We start from the raw sequence: 15895 nt of genomic DNA, 5'->3' as shown, positions 1-15895 counted from the left end.
TCCATTGTCTATACACTGTACTTTATGGAAGAAGCATGATATATCCTTAGAAAATAATTTAAATAATTCAGATGTCAGTTAAATTTCAGTCTTCAATATCTGTCACAATGATGGGAGTATCACAGAATTCTGTATTTGCATAACTAATACCGTTAATAGCACCCAAAGAATTAAAGAAGCTTTCCTTATTTGTGTTATTTTCCCTTTTCATTCCCGTAAGTTGTTTTAAAAAATCGTTTATATTCTATGCGCAGTGCACTTTGGGTGATGGCGTTTTCTCTATGCTTTCGGTACTTTTACAGGAAGAGGCCTGAGATGATAACGAACTTCATTTCCCATGATGCATCTGTGACCGCCGAAAACACACGCCCCCTCGCACCAGCACGAGTGTAGCACGTACGCAACTTCTGATAATGTTTGGAGCAGTTGATAAAGGCTTATCAACCTTCAACGCTCGTTACCCATTGAAGAAAGAGCAAGTATTTTACTGTAAATGGCTGCCGTCGTCTTCTGTTCAGTAAACAAAGCAGCGCAGACAACGGCAAAGCGATGTCTCGCCGCACAGTTAAAGGGTCTTGCTAGAGCACGGGAGCCTCATTCGCCGTTCTCCTCCACTCACAGCCCGCCGCTCACTTCGCTTCCGGGATCAAGATGGTTTTCCAGAGGTACGGGCGTGCGGTTCATGTCCCATGGGACCGCAGGCAAATCCGCGTCCGGCCGAAGCAGAAGAGGAACCGCGGTCTTCAGCGGAGCCGCGGCGGTGACGGCGGCAGCGGTGGCCGTAGCGGGGCTGGTAGCCAATGCCGGACACTTCCAGCGTGCGGAGATGGCAACGAGAGTGTCACCGGTGGAGAAGGAGCAGGAGGAGGAGGGGGACATCCTGGAGAGGTGCAGGACGTTCATGTCTCCTCCGGTGACCGACATCAGCGCGCTGCAAGAGAGCAAAGGGGAGATGCGGACCAGGATGGAGATGCTGGTCATGGAGACACAGGCCGAGTTCTGCAGAGCCCTGCAAGAGGTGGACGGGGGGACGTTTAAGGTGGACCGGTGGAACAGAAAGGAAGGTGAGGATTGGACTATAAATTACAAAACACAAGGTTGTCTTATCAATCTGTAACCCAGATGTCACCGCATGGGGTGTTTTCTGTTTTAGATTAATTTACGACGTTCACTTAATACAGTCTTTTAACTAAAACACTTCCTTGTGTTTGACATAAACAGTGTTCAGTTATTTATCATAAATTCCTTTTAAACTAATAAACGGGTAGAGAGACGGGTAAGAATGCAGGATTTCATTCATAAATTTGTATAATTATTCTGTCTTTGCATGTAAAATCAGATGCTTAAGGCGCCAAATTCCTGGACAGTTGGATTTAAAAAAAAAAACAGCAGTATTCATTGAAAAGGCGGTGCAGACACCAAATAAAATAAGATATGCCTTTATTAGTCCCAGAAGGGGAAATTCCAGATAAGTCCAATTCCAGACAATATGTTATTCACTGTAGATGAACCATAGGATGCTTAACTTAACTCAGAATTAATAGTTGGGAAGTCTGTGTATATTGACTAAATATTTGGTTGCACCACTAGACTTTTTGATCTGTGAGGTTAAATTGGTGTGAAGGAATGAATTTATCTCATTTTGAAATTGTATTTAACTAATGAGACCCATTTTAACACGATTCCATATTCAAAAATAAGCATTGCAATCATTTTGGCCCTTATGTAGGCTATTACTGCAACAGTGTCTTACATTATAATTGCAAGTACCAGTGTAAATAAATGTACAGTTGTTTCCTAAAGTGGACTGAACCCAGGAGTCACTATGAATGTATAAACATGTGCTGTACAGAAGTGAACTGCATGTCTATGAAAACACAGAAGCAGGGTGACATAAAAGATGAGCTGTTTTCACCTTTTTTTTTCACAGCATCAAATTAGAGTTAAAGCCAGCAAAAATAGATGTTAATAATATGTGAATTTACTCTTACACAGTAGAACAGTTTGTTTCCACTCATTTCTAAAGTGCAATTTGTCGATAAGAGTGAAGAACATATAACATTAATAAGAATAATCTAAACCATTTAGTCAAATGCTCAGTTTGAGTATCTATTGTCATCTTCATGTAGTCAGTGGTGCCTTTAAATTTAGGAGCAAATATTGTGAACATAAAATTACATCCAAACAGATAAAGTAATTCTTCAAGGCAGATACAGCAACGATAGGTAATTACTGAGCTGACAACCTCTCTCACCACACACCAAAATTTTGACATTGAATAAAAATCTAAGTAATGCATCCCTAAATAGTATTTTATGGAAGGTATAGGTAGTGATTTTTTTCTTTTGAACTTTTTTTTTTTTTTTTTTTCAAAAGTCAGTATTTCCTGTTTAGAAATCTAATATTGTATTAGTCATTGGCCACAATTATAGTTAAACCTCTGCTGAAACCGATTTTATAAAATATCCTACCAGCGCTAATAAATCAAGGTATTGCTTTCTAATTGTAAATATATTTGTTGGGTAAAAACAGCCCCAGACTGAACCGTGTTCACTCTGTCAGTGAAGTGTATTTTTGCCTGCGTATGTCAGGTGGTGGAGGAATCAGCTGTGTGATGCAGGATGGGAAGGTGTTTGAGAAGGCGGGGGTCAACGTATCGGTGGTGTTCGGGAACCTGACGGAGGAGGCGGCTCGACAGATGAGGAGCAGAGGAAAAGTCCTCAAAGGCAAAGACGGTGTGTTCTGTTAATGTGGTGTATGTGTGCGCTGTCCTTGAACATGAATGCCATAGTTGAAGTTAAATTCATGCTCTGAGGTTTTTCCTCTAGGAAAACTACCTTTTGTTGCCATGGGTGTGAGCTCTGTCATCCACCCGAAGAACCCCCATATCCCCACAGTGCACTTCAACTACAGATACTTTGAGATTGAAGAGGAAGATGGTGAGTGGCCAGTGAGTGGCGTGAGGAGCTGTGTCTTGGTGTCAGTTACACTATTGTGTACTTTAATGAATGATAACCCTTGTCTTTGTGTCCAGGCTCTAAGCAGTGGTGGTTTGGTGGTGGCACTGACCTAACGCCAATTTATGTCAACGAGGAAGATGCATTTCACTTCCACAACACCCTAAAGGAAGCCTGTGACAAGCACCACTCACAGTACTACCCTGACTTCAAAAAATGGTACAGTCTGAATGAAGATGACCTATACATGTTTTTGTTTTGTTTTTAAAATTTTATTTAACCTTTATTTAACCAGATAAAATTCCATTGATCTTTTACAAGGGTAACCTGGCCAAGAGGTCAAGCAGCACATACCATAGCATAATGAAAAACAGGTTAAAAGATTGGTGAATTATTTTATTTTTTAAATTAAAAAAACAGGCAATAATTTAGTAATAAAGCAAAAAATTAACAAGGGGTTCACAAAATTTTTAATGTACAATGTAGTTTAGGTCACCGGCAATTTTTTTAAAGTGCAAGATCTGGTCGAGGTCAGCAAACAATTTAAAATCATGTACAGTATTTAATCCACCTGCCTTATTTCTGTGTAGTGTGTGTGAGTGTGTGGGTTACGGTGGGTGTATCCTCACTGTGAGGTGATGATAAGAGGAAGTCTCTGCCTGAAGTCTTTGCAGTTGGAGAAAAACCGTTAACTTGTGACGTTAGCCAGTCAATACCCATAGGTTATATGAAAAGGATGGGTGTGTTTTATCATATTTGCTTTTATCAGGTCATCATTCTTCTTGGTAGTTCTTCTCGGTTCAACTGGACTGGTTTAGCTCTTTTGAAAATGAACTGAAGAAGTCTCTTGGATGAGAGACGAAACATTTTCAAAAGAGCGAAACCAGTTTAATCCAGTTGAACCGAGAAGAACTACCAAGAAGAACAATGACCTGGGCAAATGAGAACCTACACAGATATAAGTTAAGTTTTGTCATTATCTGAGGTCGACTTCAAAACTGTGTTCAGTGTTTATACTTCTATTAAAATCTTATATTTAGATTTCACCTAACTTTGGTGTACATAATTGTATGTATGGGGAAAGTAGAACTTTTGAGTTAAAGAGATGAATATGTACTATTTTTGTTCTGTTCTTTGCATTCAGCTTCATCAAATAGTGGGTCATCACCCAAAAGTATATACCTGTATATATGATAACAGACTTTTAAAGACATGCAGTAGTCTAGCTGTTGCTGTGGTAACACCTACATTTGATTGAAAGGAGACAGGCTAAGTTTGCATTGTTGATTGTAAAGTAAAGTAAAGTAAATTTTATTTATAGAGCACTTTTCACAGACAGAGTCACAAAGTGCTTTATCAATTCAAATCAGAATCAAATTAAGTTTACAGAGACCCAACAGAATCCTTCAGGGGCAAACACTTGTGATTGGTGACAGTGGCGAGGAAAAACTTCCCTTTAACGGGCAGAAACCTCGAGCAGACCCAGACTCCTGAAGGATGGCTGTCTGCCTTGACCAGTTGGGGTTAAAGAGAGAGAGAGAGAGTAAAGGAGGAGAAAAGAGAGAGCGATAGAGATATAGAGAGACTGGGGGGGGGGATGACACATGGAGTACGTTATGATGAATACATAGAGTGTAATCAGTCTGTGGTGGTCCTGGGTCAGGTGGGAGACTAAAAAGCCTTTTTGAACAGGAGGGTTTTGAGGTGTTTCTTAAAGCTCTCTACAGAGTCCATGGACCGTAGGTGTAGAGGCAGGTCATTCCATAGACGTGGTGCCACAGCTTTAAAAGACCTGTCACCGCGTGTGCTAAAACAGGTCCGTGGAACCATCAGCAGGTACTGTCCTGAAGACCTCAAGCTACGAGTCGAGCTGTAGGGCTGGATCAGGGAAGCAATGTATGCAGGGGCCTGGCCATGTAGGGCCCGGAAAGTTAGCACAAGAATTTTGAAATGAAGACGATATAGAACAGGGAGCCAGTGGAGAGATTTAAGGATGGGAGTGATGTGGGTTCTCCTGTTTGTGCGGGTCAGGAGCCTGGCAGCAGAGTTCTGGACAAACTGTAGACGGGCCAGCTCCTTCTTGTTTAAGCATGTAAACAGGCTGTTGCAGTAGTCTAAGCGAGAAGATACGAAAGCGTGAACGATCATCTCGAGCTCATTTGTGGACACCATAGATCTGAGATTGTAGACAAGATGAAGCATTTTACATATGGATTAACACACACTGATGATGGAACAGGACTGAAACCCTCAAAAGTTCAGACAAGAGAGAATTAAACTGGGGTGGCCGTAGCTCAATTGGTAGAGCTGGTCGTCCAATGACCGAAGGGTCGGTGATTCGAATCCTTGCTCTGACTGTTCACATGTCGAAGTGTCCTTGGGCAAGACACTGAACCCTAAATTGCTCCCAGCAGGGCCTGGCAGCGCCCTGCATGGCAGCAGCTGCCCACTGGTGTATGAGTGTGTGCGTGAATGTGAGACTTTGTAAAGTGCTTTGGGCACCATTAAGGTGTAGAAAATGCGCTATACAAGTGCAGTCCATTTACCATTTTTACCATTTATCAAAGCTAAAACATTTCAAATTGAACCAGCTTCTACAAATGTGTGTTCAGTGAAAACAGCTCATTTTGTATTGCATTTTCTTCATTGTAAACCCATTAATGCAGTCATGGAGGCTGGCTCTCTGCACTGCTACTCGTTGCATATTTGTTTGTTTACAGTGGCAGCATTACGATGGCAGATCTGCTACTGTTATCCTATCAATAAGATTTAATTTCATCTGACATTTAGTTTCAAAGAAAAGTGAAGAATTTAAGTAGTCATGTGATTTTTTTTTTTTTTCCATTTACCTTCAAGCAGCAGAGAGGTTGACATATTCAGATGTTGTCTAGACTGGTCAAGCTTCAGGACCCACTGTCACTCCTCAATGACAACCCGTGATCTCAAATTTATTTAATGGAAAAAAATGGTGTGTTTTGAACCTGAGATAATACAGAATATCACAGTATGCCAACATAGAAGACAAGTAATGATGAACCAAACTGACCAACAGGTAGTGATGTTAAATATAGACATATTCCCTTTAATACTAAATTTGATACATATTAACCAAAACTAAAAAGGGCAATCATTTAAAAATTGAAAGTGCATTCAGTCACTTATTGAAGTATTAAACACACTGAGGTTTTGGTCCTCAATGGTTTTGGTCCATATCTGATGTAGTCATTGTTACACCTGAGTTTTGCCATGATATGAATAGAAACTTTTAGTTCTTCTTTTATGCTGTGAAATGCCTGGTGTTAATCAGCATTACAGCACATTACTGCCACCTACTGTTGAGGAGTGTGAATTTGACTGTGCTCAGCTCCATTAAAAAAATAAAGCACAGGATTTGTTTCTTAGCATTATTTTTTGCCCAGACAAAGGAGCCCGACCCACTGAAAACGGGTTTGCAACCCACTTTTGGTTGAAAATCACTGGTCTAGACATTGAAACTCTTGTGAAAGGTGTCAGTTATGTGAAATATCACCAGTATGATGTCATTTTGAGTCTCAGCAGAGATTTTCACCATGAGCAGCTCACGTCATGTCTAAAAAATAGTCCCAGATCTTATGAATCAGCAGCTCAGAGCTCACAGGTGTTCACAGTCTTTGAAACTGACCTTTTTTTTTTTTTTTTTTTTTTTTCTTCAATGAAAGTAATTTATGATTTAATGATGATCTATAGCCTGCAGCTTAAATAGTTCTTTTCACTGCAGAATGTTTCCCTCCTGTCATCTATAGGTGTGACCGCTATTTCTACATCCGCCACAGAGGGGAGACTCGGGGTATAGGAGGAATCTTCTTTGACGACCTGGATTCACCCAGTCAGGAGGAGGCTTTCAGTTTTGTCAAGAGCTGTGCCAAAACTGTAGTTCCCTGTTACCTGCCTATTGTATATAAACACCTGGACGACCCGTTCACACCTAAGGAGAAAGATTGGCAGCAGGTACGACGAGGAAGGTAAGTTATTAGACGTTTGAGTTACAGAAGTTCTGGAAATGCATTGTTATATGTTCAAGCAGATTTTGAATGAATCATTTTTGCTAATTTTTAATTCAGTCGTGGAAGACTTTGTTGAACCCTGAATATTTAACAGGTCATCTTTGATCGTGGAGAGTGTTGCAGCCGCACTGGATCCTAGATCAGCTTTAAATGAAACCAGATCAAGATTTATACACAAACTTGCAGCTCATCTTAGATGATCCTGCACTGAAAACATTTAGAGTCTGACACAGGAAGTTTAGAGCAAGGAGAGTAAAGTGCTTAAATTATTTTATTTAAATGTTTCAGCCAGAACACTTCACTCCAGCTAGTGTGATCCAGATTCTGAGCAGGTCTTGGCAGCGCCATCCATCCTAGCAGTAGGGACAGCATGTGGCAGAATAACAACCCAGAAACTCAGCCACTGATTGGACAATTTTATATGAATGACGAGGGAGCACCAAATGAGACTAAAACAACCTCGAATAAACGTTACTGACAGTGTTAGGCCTGTGATTAATTGTTTGCTGGGTTTCCTCGACCATTATAAGCACATTATTTGTACAACTGCTAACAGCAATGCTTGAAAACAAGGGGAATCATTTTAACTACCGCTTTACTGAACACTAATTCACTAATTATGTGAAACTGTGTGTACATAAAATATTTGTCATACAAATTGAACTGTTAACAAATATCATCAGTACGCTTTCAGCTGTTTACATACATTTAACTAACTGCCTGGCACTTGAACAATCTATTAATTGAAGACTTTTTAGCATTTATCTGTTCCTTTGAGCTACAATAGCTTTATGTGTGAAACACCCTATACACTGGGCTGTCACAATAATGACATTTTTATTTTATGATTAATTTCTATTTAACCTCTTCTGATTAACAATAGAATTGTCATGTTATGATACTAGTGTAGTATAGGCCTAACAGGAATTTATGTACAGTTTGCTTTATGAAGAAGACTGGGATTGAAGACTGGAACACATCAATAGAAATTATATTTTTATTTGCTTTTTAGGCATAGTAAAGGAAACTTGCACTTGACAGTTGTGGCATGAATAACTAAACCATGTAAAGACTGTTACTGAAATGTACATGATGTAGAAATTAGCGATGAAAATGACTGAAGATTTCATTTTCTAACTAATTAACATGTGTATTAGTGATGTTTTTATTAAATTTCCTTTACAACTAGAACCATGCAGAAGTCAATGTAGACCCTGTCTCAGACCCTGATGCTGTTCTGTGCTGGTCTTGTAGGTACGTTGAGTTTAATCTGGTGTACGACAGGGGGGTGAAGTTCGGCTTGGCAACTCCCGGCTCCAGAATTGAGAGCATTCTCATGTCCCTCCCTCTCACCGCCAGGTAAGATAACATCTGTCTGAAACACCGCTACCTCGGCTCTTGTTCAACAGTGATGTGCTGACTGCCTGGTTGCCTAGTAACAGGACTCACCCTCTTCATCCTCAGGTGGGAGTACATGCATGAACCTGCCAAAGGTACCCAGGAGGCCACCATGCTGGAGGTTTTACGAAACCCTAGGGAATGGGTGTGACCTGACTGTTTACATGTCAAGATGGGCAAACACTGAACTGCTTTAGTCTTTTAATAATGATGTGAGATGAACAAGATCAATTTCAGCTACCGCTATATTTACAGGAATAATATCAATGAAGGTTTTCATTCTGTTCCAGTATTACTTAGTTTTGTCAAATCAGTCTCAGAACCACTTAGTCACAGTTGAACTGCATTACTGCTAATGGTAATAATAATAATAATAATAATGGTACAAACCCTTCTTGTCATTTCCCAACTTTTACCTCCTTGACTCCTCTCCTTGTGTCTTAATGCCTCCCACTTGTCCAGGAAATTGGCATTTAACAAAGTGCAACACAATTTAAATAAATCTTGGTAAAATCTACTAGTGGACATATGCATCATCTGTTGGCTGTGTAATTGCTATAACTGCTGTAGTTTTTTTATCTGTCAGAGGAGCGCAGTGTTCATGTAAACTTCTGATTAACTTTTAATTCAGTTCACAGCATGGCATTATGTGATGAGTAGGCTACGTACAGATGTCATGCATTTTTGTTTTATGTAAGGGCAAAGTGTGATGTATTTTCTTTAAAACGCTATATAAACTTATACTATAACTTACTTCTGAGCCTGTCAGTCTGTGCTGGTGTATTTACCCTGCCCTGTTTCCTACTCTTGTTCTGCTGTGTTTAGAATGTTTCTGGATTTCCAGCCAATAACAGCGTCATGCAGCGTGTGTGGGAGGAGCAAGATAAAAACAAAGTGTCTGTGGTTACTCAGGTTTCTCCTGTTTCTGTGTTTTCACATAGCACTTAGTTCAGTCTGAGAGACTAAACTCTGGGCTATTGATGACACATAGCAGAAAGGAAGTTTGTGCCTCTAGAACATTCCTGTAAAGTTTTGCATGGATTCAGGTGTGTTTATGTGTTTTTAGAAGATAACTGTTATAACAGAATTAGGTAATAAGACTATTTTTCTCCTTCAGCTTTTTTTCCTCACTACGTTGCTCACTCTCCCTTTTCAGTCTATTGCTCGCTCAACCACTGCTCCTCTGACTTATTCTGATTAGAGAGGAGGCAGAGCTCGAACAGTTGTGTTTAGAAACACTAAATGGTCATGCTAATTGATGCCAACTTGGCACTTTTGTTGCTAGATTTACCAACTTTCAGACTACCAAAGCAACTTTTCTTTTTCTAAAAGCCCCTACTAATAAATTTAACTATTTTAAAAATTTGTTTGTAAACTTTTAGCAACTTTTGAAAAGTGACTCAAACGCTAAAACACACATTTTGCTCAAAATGACACCAAATGATTTAGTGTGTCCCAGTCATATAAACCTACAGTCTGTCTGTAGCTGTAAAAATCAGTGTTTCCAGCTTAGACACTTTGTTGGTATTTGTAGTGAGTTTTCAGACCCCTTTAGAGACTCTATCCAAAAAGCCACTAGTGGCAAATCTATCACCTTTTTCTGGTGTTATTGGGGACTTATGCAGACTGACGTCAGAGCATATATTGTTGTTCGTCTAAAATCACTATTCTGAATATAAATCAGTCCCATTGACATTGACAGTTTTCTCTATTGTCTCTTTTTAGTCCATTTAGATTGTTAATGTAGACTGAAAGTTAAAAATGTTCTGGTTATAAATGTTCATGTTTTACTGTGACTTCTTGTAGTCTCCTAAGTGGACCATAAGGTTAAACGTAACATGCTGCACATTTCTAATACCCCTCGGCCAAATATAGCGATGATGTCGTTGAAAAGACATGTCGCCATTTGACCTTGAAGAAGTAGGTCAAGATCACCTATTTTCAATGGGCTTCTGCTTCATGCCAAGATGCATCTACAGTATAAATTTGGTGCAGATATCTCAATGCATTCTTCAGATAATGCGACCACGTTGTTGAATGGATAGACAGACAGACAGAAGGACACACAGACAGACGACAAAATGATTAAAATACCCTTCTGGCCAGAGTGGCCGATGGGTAAAAACCAAAGCAAAGCAAAGTAAAGAAAATGAAGATTAAAAACTAAACAAAAAAGCCAATAAATAAATAACTAACCTAAGTAACTCCTCCACAGTCTCTTTTGGGTCACTTTAGCGGGTCCCCCAGCCTGGATAAAGGAGGACATTTGGAATTGGGACAATAAAAAAAAAACAAGAATTGACAAAGTATAGTTCATTTGTAGTTCTAAACATATTTAGGGTGTTTTTGTACTCATATTTTGTCTCTATGTTATTCCTCTCTCCTGTATTGTCCGTTACAATTACATGAAAATTTATAATTATGCAAATCAGGTGATGACGTTGAGTAACTTCTAATGACTGTAAGGACAGACAATAGATACTTTAACTACAGAGGAGTTGGAAACACTGTCTCTGACTAGAAATGTTCCAGCGTTGACATTCCTGACTAAGATACTCGTGCATTTCATCATTTAAAATAAGTAATCCAACTTACACCAATGTGTCCTCACTTATAATTCATGACTATCCTCTATCCTGGATCCTCAAGATGCATCCATGGAACTGAGACTGGACCCATAGTAGATTTGTCAAGGTTGATACATTCACACTGGAAATAATCAATGCGTGATAATGAAATAAATGAAAGTCCTTTCTCTGTTGTTTTTTTTATATTTCGAAGTGCAAAGTGTATTTTAACAATTTTTTTTACTTTGTCTAATGTGTAATTGTAAATTTTTGTACTTCATGTTTATACCTTTTTAAGGTGACAATTTAACATCTATCCAGCGACAGCAGATGAAAGAGCCATTGGTCTAACTCTGGTGCATTTACAGTAATGTGAATTAATGTACAATGTCCCTGTTAAATAGAACAATACAATGATTAAATTAAACCAAAGTAATGAAAACCTAAATGAATAAATTTGAGTCAGATCATCAAATCAGCTATTAATCAATAACTAATGTTAAACTGTAGTCAGCTCAGTTGAATAGTTTAAGGGTGAAGGAGTGGTGGAATTAGGGGTAGTGCTGGTGATGCTTTGTGTCTCTGAACGGTAACAGGTTCCCAGTGGACCTGCTTTAAGGTGGCCTCACACTAAACACATGCTCATTTTACAAGTGTTTGTGTCAAACACAAGCTGCGTAGTTTTCTGTGTCAGAGCTAAATGTGGATCGCTCCACTTGAACCTGAGTCTCCCACTTGTCCACTCTATTCTACAGCACTAGGAGGAAGCGAACAGTGGCGAAACACTCATCTGTCAAAGCTGAATACATCGCATTTCAGTTTCATCCACCCATTCCAAACCTAATTGATGAGAATGGATTTTCACTGTTGAGTCTGTTTACATAAGTGGTTGGTTTATTCAGTTGTGAGTTGCCTCCATGTTTTTTTGAACAACAGTGAACAATACTTTGGATTTTTGGATCATGTTTCGTTGGATGGTTCAAAAATACATCCAACATGCTCGTAACAAGGGAGTCTACATGTAGCATCTGCTTCAATTTAATGCTTTTAAAGAGCTTTTAAAGATACAAAATCTAAATTTGATTGGGTTTCAGACACTTCTTTCTCTTAGTAAATACTTAATATATGAGATCCTGTGTAGAGGATTTATATCAAAATATGATTTGATAGGTAAGAGACTTAGTTGTCATTGAATTTCCATACAATGAAGTTTGAGTGCAGCTCAAAAGTGATACTCTTAAAACAACACACGCACACATACAGCACAAAACACAATTGATTTTAAGAGTTAATCACTTAAAACATAAAAAAAACGTGCATATCTAAGTTACTAAGTTAAATGTGAATGAATATTATTGCACACATTGTAACCTCCGCTTCAATTCAATACTTTTCAAGACACAAAATAATTTCTTTTTTTTTATTAAATACTTCAGAAAATATATGTGATCATGTGTAGAGGTTTTATGTCAAAATATGATCATTAGACTCACGTTAATCTACATTTTGACAACAGATAAAGATACAAAGTTTAAAAGTTTGTGTTAGACCTATTAAACTTGGGAAAGTCATGAAAAGTCCCAGAATCTAATTTTCCTGGCCTCAGAAAACAAAATTGACTGGAAACACCTGTTTAAAGCTCATAACAGATCACTCATTTATGCAGATCTGTCATTTGTCAACAGTTGCAAAACATGCACATGAAAAATTGTCTTCACAGTGGAGTACGATCTCTGTTGACCTTTTCAACATTGAGTTTTTTTTACAGATGAAAGTAAGAGTTTTCCTCGGGTTTTTATTGCATTTGTACATGGAACTTTGTTTTTGTGCTGCGTTTTTGGCCAAACAATGTATTTTGCATTGTTTTTGCTTCATTTTTATTTTTGCAGTCCTACAAAAATATAGTAGAAATATTTGATGCTAATTTGAGTAGCTGCAATTAGTGAAGAAAAAGGGATGCTACTGAATTTTCATACTCATTTTTGTATGTAAAAATGTGAAGGGACCCACACATTTAGGATTTTGCATTGTCACAAATGTGGAACTAAGACACAGAAAAGCTCAACTCACTAATCAGAAGATGGATAGAACAAAAATAATTCCAATGTATTTATAAAATTAAAGACAATACGTTTTTTTAGGCGTGCAAAAACCCTCGTATTTTCTTAAAAATAAGGTAGTTAAGTAGTTTTTAGCAATGACTTCCTCTATCCCATTGTTCCATGTCTATTTGTGCATGTTACCTGTAATCCACGCTCACGTACCAAAAATGTGTTTTTTCTGGTGGAAGTAATCAAAACACTGGAGTTTAGGAAATTCAAACACATTTAATGTTTTAATTAGAAATTAATTCAAGCTTCAGCACATAAAGGATTTATAACAAGTTCTTTTACATTTGTTATATATAACATTTTGTTTTCATAAGGCATTGTAAAAACAGGCTCTGTAAATTAATGGTATGACAACTCCTCCCCCTCTGACTATAAGGTCAAGGTTCAAGGTCACAGCAAGTGCTGAGGTTCATGGGTCAACTTACAAAAAAAAAGTAGAATAACAATCAGTCAGTGCTTAACATATGTGAGATGGACACACAAATGTGAGGTTTAGCAGTATCAGTGGACTATAGATGGGTATATTTGGTTTTTATGCAGCAGAGTTGCATAAAGGTTCTGAGCACTTTTATCAGACGATTACAGTGGCATCGTTATTGCTGAGTGTAACGCTGAAGGCATCAAACCAAATCCACATTGTCCTAGTTTTCCATTAGATGGCTCATTGTCAAAGTGCCTTCGTTAATCCACTACTACTCCTAGATACATTAGTATATGCATTCACTGCATTCAGCAGCAGCCAAACAGTCTCACTGTAATTTACTTTCACACATAGGTTTATATACAGATACATGACACAGCCTAAACATGGACTCTGTCTACAGTGACATTAAATACTCAGTCTTCCCCTTTGCACACAGTCTTTTTTCCGTTCACCCCTCAGCTTGACATTTCCAGAGCTGCAGACCTACGGCAGGAATCTTCAGCGTGCTCTTAGTTAGTGTTGTAGTCCGGACCCCCTAAACCACAACCAAGACAGGATCTGCATCACTATTTCCATGATAATTTGCCTCATTTCTAATTTCTCCTACATTCTCTGCCTCGAATTACCTCATGTCATTGGTCCAAAAGTTCAAACCTTCATTTGCATCCACACTGTAAATAAATCAAACTGAAATCACCAGTTTCAATCAGCCCAAAGACCAACAGGGCCCTAGGGAGGCTTCATGCCTGTATATGTGGTTTGGAACAAATTGAGAGGTTGGACCAAATGAGGTAGGTGTGAATGCATTACGACAAAGAGCAGTTAAGGGCAGCCAGGAAACGGTTGGGCAAGAACATGGTACAATGTGGATAAAACACTTAATTTCCCACCCATCTTATCTATCTTTGCAGGTATTACTTTAAAGATAATAGTTCCATTTCTCCAAAAATAACATGTTGATTCCGATGCGAGACCAAATCTGACATGGACAACAACACTAAGACTGGAGCACAGCAGAGGTCTGTGTCGTCAAACCTTATGGTTCCATTTTGCTTCAGGACAGAGGAAATGGGAAAGATTTTCACAGTTAAAGCAGGCTCAAAGCAACTGTCACCAGCTCCGAGGTGGATGTAGGCTCATCCAACCCCGTGTACAGACCACGCTGCATGCATCACCAAAGTAAAAAGAGCACAGAGGACATGTGGACACAAATACATCAACTCCTCATTTACAGCCCATGGCCTGTTGTCCAAGCATTCAGAAGAAGGGCTGGGCAATAAAACAAACATGATGCATTTCAGAGAATTTTATATCAAATATTGATAATTTGCTTGGAGACAGCAAGATACAATTTTAGATTATACTTATATATTATATAATATATATTATATATATTTATTGCAATTCTTTCTTAAAGGGTTTTTTGAATTGTCAGAAATCTTCAAATGTTTTATCGTTTTTCTTGATTTTACTCCTGCATATTAAGTGTTTCTATTATAATAATTTCTACCTCTAGATTTGTGAAATATGCCGCTGTTTGGCAAGTGTTTGTGAAGTTCTGATCTTAAAGTAAAGATAAAAAACCCCAAAGATAACTTCAAATAAAAAAAAAAGTCAGAACCAATGATTGGACATTTATTGTGGTAATTCCTGATGGTATTTATCGGTTGATCCTCTTTGCCCATATCGTCCAGCTCTGTTCTAAAGTATAAACACTAGTTAGACATATGCATTAGTTTGGCAGCTTCATTATTGTTTACAAACCTTACATTAGGTTTCGATCTGGCCACTGAGAATTCCCACTGAACTCTGCAATCATCAGAGGTTTGACTGTTTTCCTGCCCCCTAGTGGTCAACACTTGAAAAATTTTGTTCTTCATGTTAATGAATCTGTGGGTATTTGTCTCCAACCTGAAAATATTTGGATCAGCTGCTCAGTTCATCCATTCTTGGTGGAAAAAGTAAATGAACTTTTTTATGATAGAACTCAAATTTAAAGAAATTAAAAGTGTAATATGTTCTAATGGCATTTTGAGTCTTAAACATTTGGCACATTTGGCCTTCAATAATGCATCAGTCCAACTTCCATTTATACTAAGAATAGCTGACCTTCATGTTGGCCACTTGTTTTCTTTATGCCACATGCAACATTGTTAAGCCTGCAGAGTTCAGTGATTCGCTACATAGTGAGTAGAAATGCAGCATTAGATTTGAGCAGAGATGTTCTTTTGGTTTTACATCATCATTGGCTCCTTCCTGCTGTCACTTCACCTCACTGATGAAAGGTTAGTGCAAATTCAAAGAGCTGGCTCTGGCAAAGACTGCATTAGTTCATTACCCCGACATTAGTAATGTGTGTGTGTGTGTGTGTGTGTGTGTGTGTGTGTGTGTGTGT

At 38.5% G+C, this 15895-nt stretch overlaps 1 protein-coding gene across 1 annotated transcript; it reads left to right on the top strand.

Moving 5' to 3' along the window:
* Positions 1-329: 329 nt before the first annotated feature.
* Positions 330-9310, top strand: cpox (coproporphyrinogen oxidase). Its single transcript, XM_030133183.1, has 7 exons — positions 330-1064; positions 2592-2735; positions 2829-2939; positions 3035-3176; positions 6740-6958; positions 8255-8359; positions 8465-9310. The coding sequence occupies exons 1-7, from the start codon at positions 494-496 to the stop codon at positions 8547-8549; spliced, it is 1377 nt and encodes a 458-aa protein (XP_029989043.1). The 5' UTR covers positions 330-493; the 3' UTR covers positions 8550-9310.
* The last annotated feature ends 6585 nt before the right edge of the window (positions 9311-15895 follow it).

This window comes from Sphaeramia orbicularis, chromosome 4, assembly GCF_902148855.1.
Source record: "Sphaeramia orbicularis chromosome 4, fSphaOr1.1, whole genome shotgun sequence".
NCBI classification, from domain to species: domain Eukaryota; kingdom Metazoa; phylum Chordata; class Actinopteri; order Kurtiformes; family Apogonidae; genus Sphaeramia; species Sphaeramia orbicularis.
Note: the sequence above shows the minus strand (reverse complement) of the source record. Positions and strands in the feature narration are given on the sequence as shown.